At 39.8% G+C, this 20,000-nt stretch overlaps 1 protein-coding gene and 1 long non-coding RNA gene across 2 annotated transcripts in view; both read left to right on the forward strand.

Moving 5' to 3' along the window:
- The window catches only part of LOC115219790 (metal transporter CNNM4), a 63,216-nt gene that overhangs the window by 28,864 nt on the left and 14,352 nt on the right, over nt 1-20,000 (forward strand). Inside the window, exons 2-3 of the mRNA XM_029790051.2 lie at nt 339-482; nt 4,881-5,012. Of these exons, the coding sequence (XP_029645911.1) occupies nt 339-482; nt 4,881-5,012 (276 nt within the window). The remainder of the gene's footprint in view (nt 1-338; nt 483-4,880; nt 5,013-20,000) is intronic.
- On the forward strand, nt 8,188-8,705 carry LOC118766200. Its single transcript, XR_005002106.1, has 2 exons — nt 8,188-8,308; nt 8,533-8,705. It is a non-coding gene; the product is annotated as an uncharacterized LOC118766200 (long non-coding RNA).

A 20,000-nucleotide genomic window follows, 5' to 3' on the forward strand; every position in this document is an offset into this window, starting at 1 on the left:
GCACGGAGGCCAGGCGAGGCTGGCAACAGCCATGATCGGATGGTGCTTTTTACGTGCCACCGGCATGGAAGCCAGTCGGGGTGGCGCTGGCAACGGCCACGTTCGGATGGTTCTCTTATGTGCCACTGGCACTGGTATCACAGCTACAATTTCCATTCATGTTGATCGATTTTGATTTTTGATTTTTGATTTTCACTTGCCTCAACAGGTCTTCACAAGTAGAGTTTTGTGTCCCAAGAAGGAAAGGTATGCATAAGTGGACAGCTAAATTGGTGGAAGAAGATGATGATTGTGATGAACGTGATCATAACTTTCTGTTTGATTTCTTTATATTGCAGGTCAGTCTCATATGGCTATAGTGCGAAGAGTGAATAACGAAGGAGATGGTGATCCGTATTATGAAACTCTGGGCATCATTACAATGGAAGATGTCATTGAGGAGTTGATACAGTCTGAAATTATTGATGAAACTGATACAGTTCGTAAGTGCTAAGTTAAAAAATTTTTTTTTTTTTTAATCATTTTAATCTTTCTGTTGCAAATATTTTTGCGAGGCTCCTTTCACAATTTTTAGTTACTCAGATCTTTCTCCTATATTGATATGGAAGTATGAAATCAAACAGTTGGCAGTGAATCACAAATCCAGTTTATTGGATATGTCATGCTAAAATAACCACAATGTTGGGTGCATTGTGGGTATGTTATGTAATATTGGATATAAACCATCAGAGTATAGAATAGTCTGAGTTGTAGGCACAAAAGGCTACCCAGTTTACTACCATCTCTGATTCTGGATTGTCTTTAACCCTTTCGTTACTGTATTTATTTTGATATGCTCTGTGTTTCTTTCAATTATTTTAAATATAACAAAGAATTTAGTAAAATAACTTAGTTATCATTAAGCTAGTATTAGGAATATAAATTGCGACTAAGGTTTGGTGGTATATTTTGATGCAAAACTTATGAAAACAAGACATTTGTACTACAGAGCCAGAGCCGGTTTCAGCTGGGTTGGTAACGAAAGGGTTAACTGAGTTGACTTGGTTGCAAGCATTTGGACCAGGTTTCTGCCAGAGATGTATCTCCATCTCTTTGTACACTAACTCTCACTACTCTTTATTTTGCATAATGCCACTTTTTGTCAAACAATATCAATAGTAAAGCTTTCCTAGCAGAGACCAAATAATACAAGATCTGGTCTTAAGGGCAAACACCTCGGGAGTCTGCCCTATCAGCTGGTACATTTCCTCTTCATTTCAGTCTGTTAATGTTATTAAGTAAGTACAAGATTTAGTGATGTGTACCCAAATCTGACTGAGCTACTTACAGGGATTAAAGTAGAGGTAGTTAACCCTTTCGTTACTGTATTTATTTTGAGATGCTCTGTGTTTCTCTCAATTATTTTAGATATGACAAAGAATTTTGTAAAATAACTTAGTTATCATTAAGCTAGTGATAGGGACATAAATTGTGAATAAGGTTTCGAGGAAGATTTTAATTCAAAACTTATGAAAACAAGACATTTATATTACAGAACCAGAGCCGGTTTTAGCCGGGTTAGTAACAAAAGGGTTAATCTCCTCCTCTTTCAACCACAACAGACCAGATCAAATACACAAGACGTGTCAATTTCAAGGAACCAAATGTTTTCTCAATTTGCTGGACAATTTCCCTTCCTTTACGTGATTATTTGTGAACTCTGATCCATCTTAGATCCACGCATTTTTTCATTTAGCCAGAGAATGAACTTTTTGCAGGTCCTCTGCGATAGATGCTTGGTGAAGAATTTATTCTTAGAGCAAATACCTACCCTGAATATTTGCAACAAAATGTATTTCAGTAAAGCTGCTAGGGTCAGGCAGTGGTGTTAAACTGGATGACAGATTTGGTGTACCATGCATTGCCAGGAAGAGCCCCTTGAATATGTTTCCTCACAATTTCTGTCTTGCAGATTTCATTCACAAGACTTTATTCAACCTAAGTTGATGGTAGACAATACTTGCCTAAAATGCCACACAGTGAGATATAGCTCAAAACCACCTGATTGTGAAGCAACTGTCTTAACCCCATAGCCATGCCTGCATTCACTAATAACATACACCACTCATCCTGTTCACCTCTGTCATGATATTTGGAAACATGTTGGAGTGCATTCCATTCTCAAGAAGAGCAACCTCTGTGAACATCCCCAAGATGCTAGAGACAGCATTGACAGTTACCTGCTGCGTCACCTTCAGTCACTGTACCTCTGTATTGTAGCTTGTCATCAGCAAAGCATTTGACCATGTCAAGCATGCATATTTCCTAACTAAACTGCTCATCTGATGAACGCCAGTCACCTCTCATCTTTTGCACTGGAAGCTTATCAGAGCATACTGTTGCAAAGTGCAATGATAGAGTCTTCTCTGACTCACAAACTACCATCATTCAGTTATGGCGCACATTAATGTCCTATTTACTGTCACCTCTTACAATGCCCACTTTTATGCAGAGGATACTGCTCTTCATTACTCTCTAACAGTTAACACTTAGATGTCATTTTTATGTGACCCAAACACCTCATATCGATCATGTACTGCTTTCATGAACAGACACCTCAGAATTGTTCTCCTGTGAGTTTGTTAATATTGTCTCCTTCAACAGCATAAAGACAAATTACAATACATATCAAGGAAGCAATCTTGTTCCCTATTCCTTTAGAGATGAAGAGCACCTCACTAGAACCCTGGAGAGTTGTTATATATGCTAGGCCTCATGATCTATGGTTATTTTTCTGGCAATCTTACATTCACAACTTTGACTTCCCTCTTTGGGCCCAGAAAATACTTTAACTCCCACTTCTGGGACTCTGCTTGTTCTACTTCCTGTGCTTCTGTGAGGAAAACACAGTTTACACTTCAAAATGCACAATTTTCTGAATTGATCACTTCTTTATCTTAAGAAGGACTGTCACTTCCTATTGGATAATAATTCAAGTGGAACAAGAAAAATGCTAGAATGAAGGTTTGTATATCAGTTGCTTAGTGGTTTGGTTTATTAAAGCTAACATCTAATTGAACAACATGTGAAGTTCAATGATTAAGATAAAAGAGACAGAAATAGAAAATTTACACAAAAAATAGATAAGTTTTTTTTTTCATTTTAGATTTTGATGGTGTTTACTCTCTTTACTCTTTTACTTGTTTCAGTCATTTGACTGCGGCCATGCTGAAGCACCGCCTTTAGTCGAGCAAATCGACCCCAGGACTTATTCTTTGTAAGCCCAGTACTTATTCTATCGGTCTCTTTTGCTGAACCGCTAAGTGACGGGGATGTAAACACACCAGCATCGGTTGTCAAACACAAACACACACCCATACATATATATATATATATATACATATATATGACAGGCTTCTTTCAGTTTCCGTCTACCAAATCCACTCACAAGGCATAGGTTGGCCTGGGGCTATAGCAGAAGACACTTGCCCAAGATGCCACGCAGTGAGACTGAACCCAGAACCATGTGGTTGGTAAGCAAGCTACTTACCACACAGCCACTCTTGTGCCTATTTACTATTTATTTTTTTCTTATGGATATACTACAAGCATGCAATTAACAATGTTCCTCATTACTAAATTCATTTAATGTGATAAAACATTTAATCAACTCAACTTTTTCAGTTACCTCTAACAATAATATCAATATTTGTACCAGTCACAGAATTTTACGAAGTTGCTTGGCTTCTTTAGTAATAATAACCCAGTTATCCTTAATAAAAATAAACTTATTTTTAAAATGAGAACCACTTTAAGTTGAATTTTAAAACAATATGCTTGTATTAAAGGCGGAGCAGTAAGATGTTGAAATTTTTTATGAGAGAAAGAGCTGTGTCTGCGATTTTTCTAGTTCCTCCAAGACTAATTGACTTGCTGTAGTCACTGTTGAGCCAGTGTCTGTAAGAAAAATATTTACAGAAAGGAAATTCCAGAGGATTATAGTGCAAGGTTCTGGAGAGAGATAATCTTGTTTGTGCTATGTAAAGGGTTTAACAGACTTTGGTTCTGTGAAGTATGTAAAAGTACATACTTAGGAGGATATTCTCAGTTAACAAACTGTGTTTGTTGCTAGAACTGGTCAGCTTAGAACTAGTAGAACCTCAACAAGTTTGCTCACTTACAACACCAGGGTGTTCGAGAGGTGGCAGAGTTATGCAGTAGGGCTATATTATGCTTTGGTTAGGATCATCTACTGGGCATAAAGATAGCAGTACCTGGGCCAAGCTGGATTTGAAGTTGGGAAAGATCAAGGTTATTTGGTGTGTCAGGGATATGATAAGATAATGCTACTATCTGAGCAGGACACCTACAAAGCTATTGAGCAGCTTGTGTTCAGCTATATCATAGACCATGTATTCTGTTATCATGGTATTGCAGGGTAGCCCAAATTTGTTGCACTGAGTTTCTACTTTGGACAAGAGGCCTGAGCAGATATAATTTTGTCTATTAGCAAAACAATACAATTGGTAAAGCCCAGATCAATTAGTGTTGCTGAACTTACTCTCCTGGAATTCCTTGGCGTAGTTCAGAATGGTACTCACTGGAATTACAACACTGGAATTATCAACAATATTTAAATTTGCACCGATGAGAGAGAGAGAGGTTCTATGTGAGGTTACAATCAAATCTTCCTCTGTTTATAATCCTAAGAAGTGAAGGCACATTGAATAATGTGCCCAAGATATGTACTACTGAGAGAAGAATGGGATAGATATAATGTCTGCTCAGTGTTAAGCTGGAGATAAACAACAACTACAACAAAGCCACATTTAAAATGAATGCAAACCACAATCATTTACAGTTTTATTTTCTTCTTATTTCCTGATATTTTCTGATGACAGTTGACAACAGAATGAAGAAACCTCGTCATCTTGATCGCAAGGACCTCAGTATATTTAATCAGCCAGATGAAGCAAATCAACCCCATGTTTCTCCACAGCTTACCTTGGCTTGCTTCCAGTTCTTGTTTTCAAGTAAGTGTCCTTTATCCAGAAGTTTTATTTTACAAAAATAATGTCCATAATCTACTTTCTTGCACTTTTGCTAAACAAATATAAGTATTATTTTTATACATTATATTTGTATAATGTATGCTGTACTTGGCATTTGTTGACTTGGAGAAAGTAGTTCTCATCTGGTAGTCACTACAAAAATAGACGAATGGCTGGTGAGAGTTGTTCCAGCTATGTACAGGGATGCTGTGAGAGTTAACAATGAGTACAGCTGTGAATTTAATGTGCAGGTAGGTGTTCATCAAGGTTTGGTTATCAGTCCCCTTTTATTTACCATAGAACTACAGGATATTGGTAACAAAGGCCCTCTCTTTCAGAATGAAAGGCAGATTGTGTGATGCCTGTATATGAACATCATCATCATCATCGTTTAACGTCCGCTTTCCATGCTAGCATGGGTTGGACGATTTTGACTGAGGGCTGGCGAACCAGGTGGCTGCACCAGGCTCCAATCTTGATTTGGCAGAGTTTCTACAGCTGGATGCCCTTCCTAACGCCAACCACTCCGAGAGTGTAGTGGGTGCTTTTTATGTGCCACCGGCACGGGGGCCAGTCAGGCAGTACTGGCAATGACCTCGCTCAAATCCTTTTACACATGCCACCAGCACAGGTGCCAGTAAAGCGACTTTGATAACGATCATGCTTGAATGGTGCCCTTTTACGTGTCTCTGGCATGGAAACCAGTTAGCTGCTCTGGCAATGATCATGCTCGGATGGTGCTCTTGATATGGCTGTGAATGCAGAGCACATGCGAAGACTTGAAAGAAATGAAACAAGTATGCTTTGATTGATGTGCAATGTCAGCATGCATGTATGACAAAATACAAATGTGCTTAGGGAAAAATTAGGCATAAGAGACATCAGATGCAGTGTACAGAAGAGAGGATTACATTGGTATGTCATGTGATATGGATGGATGAGGACAGCTGTATAAAGAAAATTGCTAAGTGTGGAAGGAATCTGTGGAAGAGGTGAATCTAGGAAGCCTTGAGATAAAGTAGTAAAGACTGACCTCAAGATGTTAAGCCTCTCAGAAGAGATGCCAGGGGACTGAGATGAATGGCCCTACACTCTGCTGAGAACACCCATCCATCTCAGTAGAACTGAGGCTCTGTCAAGCCTTCTCCCACAACTCATCTATTTTTCTTTATTTTCTGCCTCACTGAACTGATATCTTCTATGTCCGTTTCATTCCCCATCTTTAATCATTTGTTACACTATTTTCACTCAGTACACCAACTGTTGTCTCTTATATTCACATTGTACCTGGACTTCACATCTCTTTCTTTCTCTCTCTCACTTTCAGAAGGGCAGGCCATCTAGTTACCTCTTCAGCAAGACATTTGCTTCTCTCCCTTCATCATAATTTCTTATTTCTCCAGCCTATACCCAACTCAGTTGAGGAGTCCTATCATGCTGGTGCCATGTAAAAAGCACTCAGTACACTCTGTTAAGTGGTTGGCACAAGGAAAGGCATCCAGTTGTAGAAACTATGTCAAGCAGAAATAGAAACTGCTCATCTGTTCTTGTCAAACCATCCAACCCACGTCTGGAGTTGAAGTTATGATATCAGATATCTCATGGCCAAAATGATGCAAAATTAGACAGATAGGGAAATGTTATATTGCAGAGCTATCCAGATGTTGTCAGCATTTGTGAAAATGTAGATAAGATGATGAAGTGCTTGTCAACTATTGTTATATGGTAGAAGGTGGTGAGCTGGAAAAATCATTAGCATGCTAGGCAGAATGCTTAGCAGCATTTTGACTTTGCCTTTCATCCTTTCGAGGTTGATAAAATAAGTACCAGGTGAATACAGGGGTTGATGTAATCAACTTTACCCTGTCCCTGAAATTGCTGGTCTTGTGCCAAAGTATGAAAGCTGTGTTGACAATGGTAGAGTATTTGTCAAAATTCCTTTATAGTTACCTTATATAATAATGAAATTATTGTATACAGTGCTCAGGTGCACCTTCTGAGTTCAAACTCCACCAAAATTTAGTTTGCCTTTTATCCTTTCAGTCCTATCAAGTAATGAAGGTGAATTTAATTACTCTACCGTTCCCATAAATTTGTTACCTTTCCTATGTTAGAATTCATTAGTATCTACATATTAACCCTTTCGTTACTGTATTTATTTTGAGATGCTTTGTGTTTCTTTCGATTACTTTAAATATAGTAGAAAATTTCATAAAATAACTTAGTTATCATTTCGGCTAGTGTTGGGAACATAAATTGTAACTAAGGTTTAGTGGAAGATTTTAATTCAAAACTTATGAAAACGAGACATTTGTACTCAGAGCCAGAGCCGGTTTCAGCCGGGTTGATATTGAAAGGGTTAATATACTAAGGCTGAAATGTGTTATACTGTCACATGATTCATTGAAGAGAAAGGCAAGAGAGGAGTGTTAATAATGTGAGGTAGGGGGAATATAGTATGTGGTTAAAAAGTTAGTTGAAAGGAATGATATAGAGAAGAGTTAGAAATACAATGTTTAGCAGAAGGGTGATGTTCTGGTGAGGTTAAGGTGATGTTCTGTTGAGGTTAAGAAAAGGAAGAGAGAGAGGGAGAGAAAGTGGCGGGGGAGAGCAGTGATATAATTGCCAGCCTATACATTAAGCTAGTAAGAAAGAGAGAAATGATACTGACATGGTTAAAAGGTTTGTTGAAGATAGAGGTAGTGAGAAAAAGAGAGAGAGAGAGAAATATAAGGTGTTTATCAGAGGGAAATTCTAATTATATATTATTGATTGACAGGAAAATGACATTTTATTATTCAATTTTTTATATCTTCTATCTGTTTATCTTTTTATTTATCTACATTGACAAATACATTGATGGGTGGATGGGAGAAGGAAGGCTTACATTAAGATATGATAATAAAACTTATCATAGACAGATAGATTTTTTCAATGAAAGTGAAATAGCTTAGCAAGATAGCCATGGATGTTACTTCTTAAAAATTTGTTATTCGAACTTTGAGCAAGAAAAGTAGATATCAAACAAACAAACAAACAATTGAACTGAGCCGAAGTGAAATAATCTTGGTTGGCTTTGTTAATGAAAGTTATAATGATTATGGTGGTGGTGGTGATGGGGGTGTCAGTGGTGAGCGAATAGTGAAAAGTGTAGTTTTTTTTTTTAATTGAACTAAACATTTTATATCACCTATCACTTAATGCTTGTGCACAAGTGCATTTATCTATTGTCAGCTCACTTGGAAATTGGTATCTGTCTATGAAATATGGATGACAGAGTATCTAAGCCAGTGGTTTTCAACCAGGGTTCTGCGGAACCTTAGGGTTCCGCCAGTACAGTGCAGGGGTTCCGCAAGAAGTTACAAAACTGCTAAAATCGGCAGTAATTTTTATGTCTCTTGTGCAGATATGTGTGCATAAGACTATTAAATTATTGCCCAGGGGTTCCTCGAGCCAGTGGAATGTTTCCTTGGGGTTCCGCTCCAGCAAAAAATTTGAAAAGCACTGATCTAAGCTAACAAGAAAAAGAATGAGATGATATAAGCAACAACATAAAGAGAACAAGCATGGGTGCATCAGTGTGTAGAAGGGGAAATATGAATATAGAAGAGTATAGAGTGAGTATTTACAACAGATAAGAGAACATATTCGAAATAGAATTTAAAATGAAAATGTAAAAAAACCCCAAAAAACTGTAAACATTGTTGAAGGTTACAAAATTGATTTCATGAATATTCTCAGTAAGCATTGAGAAGTAAAAGCACCCATTACACTCTTGGAGTGGTTGACATTAGGAAGGGCATCCAGCCGTAGAAAACCATGCCAAATCAGACTGGAGTCTGGTGCAGCCTTCCGGCTTACCAGCCCTGATCAAACTGTCCAACCCATGCCAGCATGGACAATGGACATTAAATGATGATGATGATGACGACGAACGTCTGGGAAAAATCATGCTCCCTCAATTACAGCCTTATCTGGAAGAACTGAAAGTCGTTTTTAAATGAAAATAATGCAGAATACACAACTTATAAAAGAACATTAATATTTATGGCTCTATTTAAACTTACAACCATCAGAAAAATTTCATATATACCGTAGAATTTCGTAGAATTTCTACTGCTTGTAGCATTATTATTGTTTTTGCATGCTTTTGCCACACATACCAAGTGCATCTCTCTCTGCCTTGATTAGGAGGTGTTTTGTTTTCCTAATTTGTTAAAAATACTCTTTTCAATAGGGCAATATCATTGTGTTGAGATTCAAGTGAACAATATTATCATCATATTTTTGACAGTTTTATGTAAGTTTCTACTATACTTTGCAGTGATATACATCTGGAAAATCCTGGAGAGTCTTGTCCCAAACTTTGGCATTCAAAGTTACCCCAACCGCAGAACTGCATGGTGCCAAAGATTCCAGCATCACCATCAAAATACAGGACCAGATACTGCAACAGCTTGGGTTTCAGAAGACCGCAACTCTTCAACATCCTCCCTAAATGCCCGAGAGACTTGCATGGTGTGGATGTGGGTTTCTTTAAAACTAAACTGGATCTCTTCTTGTCGGGGATCCCAGATGAACCTACCTCTCGGCAGGAGACACAGATGCGGGCAGCGGCATCAAACTCCCTTGTCGACCAAGTGCTACGTATCAGAGGTGGATTCACATACTAGTGTGCTACGTATCAGAGGTGGATTCACATACTAGTGTGCTACGTATCAGAGGTGGATTCACATACTAGTGTAGCTCATTCAACGGTGGTGCCCCAGCATGGCCACAGCCTTCGGGCTGAAACCTTTTTAAGGATTTAAGGAGTTATACTAATAGGTGCAAATCAGTACTCCTGAAGTATATGCAGCTTTATCTTTGTTGGTGTAGGATGGTATTAGTACATATTTTTTGGGGTTTGTTGATAGGATTTATTTTGTAGTTTCAAGTGTTACTTTTGTGTTTCATGTTTTTACTGTGTAGAGTATTGAGGTGTGCTATTCTGTTGAATGGTAATTATTTAGAGTATGTGCTACATTGATTGTGTTATTTCATTGGGTGGTGATTTTGTTGCATGCATGTTATGTGAGTTGTGTTATTTTATTGGGTGGTGATTGTTTAGGGTAAGTCTAATGGGTGAATCATTTTCCAAACCTATTTCTTTACTACCCACAAGGGGCTAAACACAGAGGGGACAAGCAAGGACAGACAAACGGATTAAGTCGATTACATCGACCCCAGTGTGTAACTGGTACTTAATTTATCGACCCCGAAAGGATGAAAGGCAAAGTCGACCTTGGCGGAATTTGAACTCACAACGTAACGGCAGCCGAAATACCGCAAAGCATTTCGCCCGACGTGCTAACGATTCTGCCAGCTTGCCGCCTTCACATTCAGTTTTCAAACCTGTTGTTTAACCCCATGTCATCCCTGGTTGAGTTGGCCTACTGTTAAAGATGTTCCAGACATGATCCATAGCTTGTGGTTGTTGACAAGAAAAACAAAAACTATTCTTGAAACATGCTTATTAACACCTAAACATTCCCTCACTTGCATGATTTCGAAAACTCTGGCATTAAGTATCAGTTAAGTTTTTTTTGTTGTTTGTTCCTTCTCGAGCCATGCCTGGCTCATAAGGGCTGGTTTCCCGGTTTCATGGCATATAGGTTCTCCACCTGGACAGTACGCCGGTCCGTCGCAGGTGAGCTGCAAGATGCAGGAGGAAAGAGTGAGAAAAAGTTGTGGCGAAAGAGTCAGCAGAAGTTCGCCATTATCTTCTGCCAGAGCTGCGTGGGGCTTAGGTGTTTTGCTCATAAACACACTCATCGTCCGGTCTGAGATTCGAACCGGCGATCCCTCGACCACGAGCCCGCTGCTCTAACCACTAGGCCATGAGCCTCCACTATCAGTTAAGTACTGTTTTCCACCTCCCTGAGATTTGGTTCTTTTGTACTTTGTGTTAGAAACTTTACTGATATTCTATCTAGGTATAAATTTCTTCATGTTTAAGCATCAAAATTTGTTCTTTGATGCAATAATAATGATAGATGAAGTTCATAGTATAATATTGAGCCTTTTTTCTTTAATCTTGTGTATAATTTCAGATACGACATTTCAACATGAATGACAAAAAAATGAATTCATATGAATGCATATACAATATTGTAATTATTTTGTCCAATATCAATTTACTGCTCTGAAACGTTTTGTTCTGGTGGATATTTCTCTTGGCATCATTAATATCAATCATCCATGCTATTTTACATTGATCCATTCATTTCAATACCACATCACATTCACATAATTCAATGGGAAAACAACAACCAATCTGATTTTCTTCATAAATTCTGCTGTATGGTCATTGTCCCTAATTTCCCAATGAATTCTCCTTAAAATTTGAAATATACTCCTTACTCTTTTACTTGTTTCAGTCATTTGACTGCGGCCATGCTGGAGCACCACCTTTAGTCGAGCAACTCGACCCTGGGACTTATTCTTTGTAAGCTCAGTACTTATTCTATCGGTCTCTTTTGCCGAACCGCTAAGTGAATATTTTTGCTGAACTGCATGTGAATATATCATCATCATCATCATCATGCCTGGCATCAGTTAAATAGTTTGACCAGAGTTGATAAGCCAGAGAGCTGCAATAGGCTCTGACCATCTGTTTTGGCTTGGTTGTCCTTCCTAATGCCAGCTACTTTACAGAGTGTACTGGTGGTCTTTTATGTGCCACCAACACAGGTACCTTTTGTGTCTCTGGCACTGGCTGTAATTTCACTTAGCTTGACAGGTTTTCTCAAGCACAACAAATCACCAAAAGTCTCAGTCACTTGTGATGCTCAACGACTGTAGATCATATTTCACCACCTCCTCCTATGTCTTTCTGGGTCTACTCCTACCATAGGTACCCCACCAGCATAGTCTTCTCTCTTGCACACTATATCTATGCCTTTTCATCATCATCATCATCATCATCATTGTTTAACGTCCGCTTTCCATGCTAGCATGGGTTGGACGGTTCAACTGGGGTCTGGGAAGCCCGAAGGCTGCACCAGGCCAGTCAGATCTGGCAGTGTTTCTACAGCTGGATGCCCTTCCTAACGCCAACCACTCCGTGAGTGTAGTGGGTGCTTTTTATGTGCCACCAACACAGGTGCCAGATGAGGCTGGCGAATGGCCACACTCGGATGGTGTTTTTTACATGCCACCGGCACGGAGGCCAGGCGAGTCTGGCACGGCCACGATTGGATGGTGTTTGATCCTGGCACGGCCACGATCGGCCTTTTATACTCAATTTTCCCCTTAAAACAAACTCTGTCGTACATGCACACTGATATTGCACATCCAGTGGAGCATGCTGGTTTCAAGCCTTTGCATGTCCTCTGTAGTCACAGCCCATGTTTCACTGCCCTGTAACATGGCTGTTTATATACTCTACCTTTCAATTTGAGGGAGAGAACCTTTGTTACCAACAAAGATAGATGCTCTCTGAACTTTGTCAGACCATTCTTGTTCTAGCAGCTATGCCCTCAGAGCATCCTCCTCCACTGCTGATTTGGTCACCGAGATAATGGAAGCCATCTACTACTTTTAAGTATCTCCCTGGGTTCTTAGAAGTAGTATTTTTTATACATTCTTAGTGTTTATTGTACCTGCACATCTGTCATACGCAAAGACTACTTTTTCTGTTAACTTTCCTCTGATAATGCTGCACCTCTTATGTGTCCATTGCTTGCACTGGGTACATCTTATGGAGTTTCTACCTGCACCTTTTCTACATATCAGGCAGGGCCATCTCCTTGAATGGATTAGTAATTTATCTGTTATCCTACTTACGAGGACTATGGTTTTTGCTCAATTAACTTTAAGGCTTTTTGATTCTAGACCTTGCTTCCGCATCTGAAATTTCTTCTCTAGTTTTGGTAGTAATTCACCTATATGAACAAAGTGATCAGCATAGAGGAACCGTCAAAGGAAGCCAGTCTTAAACTCCTCTTATGGCCTGGAGGACTATGATGAATAAGAGGGGCTGAGAACTGATCTTCGATGAATTCCTACCAGTACACTGAATTCATTGCTATACTTATTGTCAACTTTCATGATATTAACAGCATTCTTGTAGTGACTTGTACAGGGGGACTGTCAAAGGCTTTCTTCATTCAACAAAACCCAAGTAAAGGGTTTTACTTTTGGCCAGATATTTCTCCTGCGATTGCCTTACCAGGAATATAGTTTCAGTTGTGCTTTTCCCTGGCTCAAAACCAAACTAGACTAACTCTCCTCCTAATCAGTTGGGTTATAGCCCTCTTTGCAACTTCCATCACTTGGTCCAGGAATTTGATACCACTGTAATTATTTGTCTAAGGCATCACATTTACGTTTGTAGCAGCTAACTGCAATGCTGCCACTCCAGTCATTGGGTATGATTCCTACATGGACAACCTGGTTAACTACTCTTACTCTTTACTCTTTTACTTGTTTCAGTCATTTGATTGCGGCCATGCTGGAGCACCGCCTTTAATCGAGCAACTCGACCCCCGGGACTTATTCTTTGTAAGCCCAGTACTTATTCTATCGGTCTCTTTTTGCCGAACCGCTAAGTGACAGGGACGTAAACACACCAACATCGGTTGTCAAACAATGCTAGGGGGACAAACACAGGCACACAAACACACACACGCATATATATATATATACATATATACGACAGGCTTCTTTCAGTTTCCATCTACCTAATCCACTCACAAGGCATTGGTCAGCCCGGGGCTATAGCAGAAGACACTTGCCCAAGATGCCACGCAGTGGGACTGAACCCGGAACCATGTGGTTGGTTAGCAAGCTACTTACCACACAGCCACTCCTGCGCCTATGTGGGTGACTAGACCATATCCCACTCCAACAGATATTTTAAGTGTCTCAGTGATGATTCCTGATGAGGCGAGGGCTTTCCTTGTCGTCATATCCTTATTTGCTTTATCTGACAAGCTGCTGTCTATTTGGTTAGCCGGTCCCTCTGTTGGCTCCACATTAGGCAGACTCTCCTTCTCCCAAGGCATTCTGTACATTTAGCAGCCTTTCATAGTGGCACTTCCAAGCCTCTTTCTTTGTAGAATCACTTACTGCAAGTAAATCATCATCCATATGAATGCCCTTCTCTCCTACCACATTGCAATTCTCTCTGATACACTGTCTTGCTCTGTGTGTGTGTGTGTATATGTGTATATTTAGGGCTAAAAATCACTATGTGGACAGCCATATGCTAGAAGTAGATCACATACGATCTAACTACAAAAGAAAGAATGTTCTCCAGAGAAAATTCAGTGAACACCAGAACATAGGCGGGCAAGACAGATGAAAATTATATAAAAATCAAGAATTAATTCTTGATTTTTATATAATTTTATATAATTTTTATATAATTTTCATTTGTCTTGCCTGCCTATGTTCTAGTGTTCGCTGAATTTTCTCTGGAGAACATTCTTTCTTTGTAGTTAGATTGTATGTGATCTACTTCTAGCCTATGGCTGTCCACATAGTGGTTTTTAGCCCTAAATATACACATGTATTGGAATTTTCTCTAATTTTTCAGATTTTTATATGCTAGGCTACTGGTTTTAAATTGATATTAATTAAATTAATATTCAATTTATCTCCTTCATTATTTAAATGTTAAAATTATATATATATATATATATATATATATATATATATATATATACACACACACACACACACATACACAAGGGCTGATCTATAAGTATCCGGACTGTTGCCATAGTAACGAAGCTAAAGCCCAGAGAGTAAAGCTGCTTGACAAAGATTGACCTTGAATTCTGCTGTGTGGGATACAGCCTCATTACTAGCATAGCTAATCAGGTTATTCAGGAAGGCATCATCCCCAAAGACTAGTGTAGTAGTATTATAGTTAACTGCTACAAGGGTAAAGGTGATGCCTTAGATAGAAACAGCTGTAGAGGTATCAAGCTGCTGGACCAGGTCATGAAAATTACAGAGAGAGAGTTATATCTCAACTGATTAGGGATAGAATTAAACTTGATGAGATGCAGTTTGGTTTTGTTCGTGGGAGAAATACCACTGATGTCATCTTCATAGTGAGACAGTTGCAAGAAAAGTATTTGGCCAAAAGTAAACCATTGTATTTAGCCTTCATCAACCTGGAGAAAGCTTTCAACAGAGTACCCTGCTCCCTCATCTAGCGGTCTCTAAGGAAGCTAGAAGTAGAGGGTTGGCTTGTTAGAGCCATTCAAGCCATGCACAGCAATGCTGTAAGGTGAGAGTTGGCCTTGGATACAGTGAGGAATTTAGTATATAAGTTGAAGTCCACCAGGGCTCAGTTCTCTGTCCACTCTTATTCATCATAGTTCTCCAGGCCATAACAGATGAATTCAAAACTGGATGCACATGGAAACTACTATATGCTGATAATCTTGCTCTTATTGCAGAATCTGAAGCAGAATTGGAGATTAAGTTGGAACAAAGCCTGGAATCAAAGGGCCTTAAAGTTAACTTAGCAAAGACTTAAGTTGTTGTTAGCAAGAAAGCAGATAAGACTCTCTTTCCTTTCAAAATGTAGGAAAGGAGTGGGATATAATTGCAGTTGTTGCATCAAATGTAAGCTATGGATGCGTAAGAGATGCAGTGGAATCGCAGGTAGGTTAACAAGCAAGGTCGCTTTCATGTATGGCAGATGTGCAGGAACCAAGCACTAAGAACATGAAGGACTTTAAACTCTTGCAAATGTCCAAGAGGCTCTCTTGAGGTAGTAGATAGCTTCTGCTATCTAGGTAACCAAATTAGTAACAGTGGTGGATGCTCTGAAAGTATTGTTTGCAGAATAACAGGATGGAGGAAGTTCAGAGAGCTACCTCCTCTGTTGGCAACAAAAGGACTCTCTCAGAGTGAAAGATAAATTGTATGATGCTTGTGTGAGAATGGCTATATTTCATGGTAGTGAGACATGGGCTCTGACTGTAGAGGACGTGTGTAGGCTGGAGAGGAATGAAGGTAGTTTGCTCCGTTGGATTTGCAACATCAGTGTACATGACTGATAAAGCACAACTGTGTTGAGAGAAAAGTTAGTCATAAGAAGGATTAAATATGGCATGCAGGAGAGGTGAATGCATTGATTTGGACATGTGATGCATATGAGTGAAGACAGCTGTATACAGAAGTGCCTGTCATTGAAAGTGGATGGTACCTGTGAAAGGGGGAGACCCAGGAAGACATGGGATGAAGTGGTGAGGATTGATCTTAGGATGCTGGGGCTCATGGAGGAAATGACAATGGACTGAGATGTTTGGCAATATGAGGTTTTAGAGAAAACCTGCCCATGTCAGCAAAACTGAGTGCTAGAAGGGTTGTGTCCCACCTACATGTAACAACAAGCTTTTCACACACCCTACCCCAAGAAATCAAACTACAGCTCTTCTTCTTATCTGCATTTTTCTCTTCCTCAAATTTCCTCTTCATAAACTATGATTCTCTTCCAATCCTTTTTTCTTGCCCTCACTGCCCTGCTCACTGTATCACTGCTGCCCCCCCCATTTTTATCTAAGCTTTCACCAGTCATTGCAATCCCCACTCCCTACTTACACCTTCTTGGCAACATCTGACCGTGTATATTACGACCTTTGTACCTCTCTCTTCCTTACTCTACCATCACATCTATGCTCTGATCCTTGTTACATGTGAGTATACCCTGGCACTTCATCATCTCTCTCCTGCTCTCTCTCACACTTTTGCTGTTTCCTACTCTTTTTCTCTCTCCCTTGCTCTTCCCTCTGACTAGGTAGCCATATATCTCCTCTACAACAACACACCTATTTCTGCCCTCATTCTTGGTCACTCTCTCTTCTCTCGGTAGTTGCTGTAGCGAAAGAGGTAGTATGGAAGACGAGAGTGAAAGGAATTGCAACAGGCATGTTTATCTCCAGTCTCGAGCTAATCGACTTTTTCGTTTTCCACATGAAACGGAAAATAAGGCTTGAGAAGAAATGCCTGTCGCAAAGTGTGTTTCGTAAAAGATGGAAGTCTATAGCAAGTATGTTGCGAGTGAAAGAACCTGTTTAATCAAGAATGTGAAAAAGGAGAAAGCAAAGTCTTCAGTGTGAGTATGTGGTTTGTGGGGTCAACCGCGTCCTCCGCTTCATTTATTGTTAATCACTCATTCTCATTTAATTGTATATATTTTAATTGTTTGTTTATTCATACGTTTTGTCTCATTCGATACTCTGACCCCAACGTTTGTTTTGTCTGTCCCCGTATTGTCCCCTCTTTTTCTGAACCTTATGGTGAATAAAGAAATACTCTCTCCTCTTCTTGTTTTTCCTCTGTATCTCCTTGTAAAACTGTAAAACTAACATATACATATACCCATATACACAATGCATACACAACAACTACAGTGCCATCCAATAAAAGAGTAATAAAATTGTATTAAATACTGTAAAATAATTATATATTATAGAATGGTAAGGGAATGAGGGGGGGATACAGGTCAGAAACCAAGGACATACACTATATTATCATTAAATTACAGGATATACTGTGATTAGTACCTTGTGCTGATAAAGTACATCCAATATAAGATTGGCAATATAGAATTTAGGGAGTAGAGTTGTGGACTATCACCAGCTGATTAAATTACCTTAAAGGAAATGTAAGTGAGGAAATGCAGAATTACACAATGGGTTTAAATTACACAAATACACATCAAATCTGATGCGAGCAATTAAGCCTCAGTTCAGCTTTTCTATTCTGTAGGCTGTCCTGATGCTTTGATATTTCGCACAGTTCAGTGCAGCATAATTTATAGCTGTAAATATATATATATATCATCATCATCATCATTTAGCGTCCACTTTCCATGCTAGCATGGGTTGGACGGTTCAACTGGGGTCTGTGAAGCCAGAAGGCTGCATCAGGCCCAGTCTGATCTGGCAGTGTTTCTACGGCTGGATGCCCTTCCTAACGCCAACCACTCCGTGAGTATAGTGGGTGCTTTTTACGTTCCACCCGCACAAGTGCCAGACGGAGCTGGCAAACGGCCACGGACAGATGATGCTTTTTACGTGCCACCGGCATGAGGCCAGGCGAGGCTGGCAACGGCCACGAATGGCTGGTGCTTTTTACGTGCCACCGGCACGAGGCCAGTCAGGGCAGCGCTGGCAATGGCCACGAACGGATGGTGGTGCCAGACGAGTTTGGCAAACGGCCACAAACGGATGGTGCTTTTGGGCGGCGCTGGCAACGGCCACATTCGGATGGTTCTCTTACGTGCCACCGGCACTGGTAACTCAGCTGTAATTTCCATTGATCGATTTCGATTCTGATCCTCACTTGCCTCAACAGGTCTTCACAAGTAGAGTTTTGTGTCCCAAGAAGGGAAGGTATGCATAAATGGGCTGGCTACATCCCATGTAGAAGGCCACAGGTTATGGTCTCACTTGTCCTGCTGGGACTTCTCGCGCACAGCATACTTCCAGAGGTCTCAGTCTCTAGTCATTTCTTCAGTGAGACCTAAAGTTCGAAGGTCGTGCTTCACCACCTCATATATATATATATACTCAACCGATAAGGGTGAGAAAATTGGGTACTAATTTAATAGCACATCCATTTACCACCAAGTGGCTTAGTGCATAAAAAACCCGGATTACGACACATTTTATACATAAATATAAGAGAGTGACCACCATGAGGTCTACTCTAGCACTAAAAATAGATCCGCGAGGTTTCAGCCACAAAAGAAATTGTTTCCGTTGAAATTTAGCACTACTACCAGCGCAAATGAACAGTGCAAATAAACATAACAAAGTGTAGATTAGTTTGAGACAATTGTTTCGCTATTAATAAAATTATGTAGTTTTACTTACATAAATTTATCTGTAGCTCCTCTTTATTAATAGCGAAACAATTGTCTCGAACTAATCTACATTTTGTTATGTTTATTTGCACTGTTCAATTGCGCTGGTAGTAGTGCTAAATTTCAACGGAAACAATTTCTTTTGTGGCTGAAACCTCGCGGATCTATTTTTAGTGCTAGAGTAGACCTCATGGTGGTCACTCTCTTATATTTGTGTGTATATATATATATATATATATATATATTTTATATATGTATATATATTTTTTTAAAGTTTCATCTCAGAGCTGTGGCCATGCTGATGCACCACCGTTTTGTGCTTACACCATTATTACTAGGAGCCTCTTCTAATATATGGCACTTGATGAAGAATGGAGTTTGATATAGCTACCCTCATTTGCACCTCTTGCCGTGAGGTAGGTTCATCTGGGACTCTTGACAGGAAGAGGTCCAGCTTTGATTTAAAAACCGCTACATCTACTTTGTGCAAGTTCCTCAGACTCTTTGGGAGAATATTAAAAAGCTGTGGGCCCTTGAAACCCAGGCTGTTGCAGTAGGTGGTCCTGAAGAGTGATAGCATTGCTGGGATTTTTGGCACTATGCAGTGTCGTCCCGTTCTAGCATTGGTGTAGCTTACAATGCCAAAATTTGGCACAATTCCTTCCAGGATCTTCCAGATATATATTACTGCATATCTCTCCCGTCTTCTCTCCAGGGAGTAGAGTCTTAGCTGTTTCAACCTTTCCCAGTAGCTGAGCTGTTGCAAAGAGACGATCTTCTTTGTGAATCTTCTCTGGATTGCTTCAAGGTCCGCTGTTAATTTCACACTGGTGGGTGACCATAGCTGTGAGCAGTAATCCAGGCGGCTGAGGACGAATGTCCGCCAGAGGACCATCATGGTTTCCTTATCTCTGGTTCTGAATGTTCTTAGGATCCATCCAGCCAGTCGCCTGCACTTTGTCGCCATCCTGGTAATGTGCACTTGGAAAGAGGTATCATCACTTATGTCGATACCCAGGTCCCTCACTGACTTAGGCTCTGGGATTGAAATTCTTTGTGGACCGGTGTACCCTGTAAGTTTAATATTCAGTTTTGGA

The sequence above is a fragment of the Octopus sinensis genome, linkage group LG15 (genome assembly GCF_006345805.1).
Source record: "Octopus sinensis linkage group LG15, ASM634580v1, whole genome shotgun sequence".
NCBI classification, from domain to species: Eukaryota; Metazoa; Mollusca; class Cephalopoda; order Octopoda; family Octopodidae; genus Octopus; species Octopus sinensis.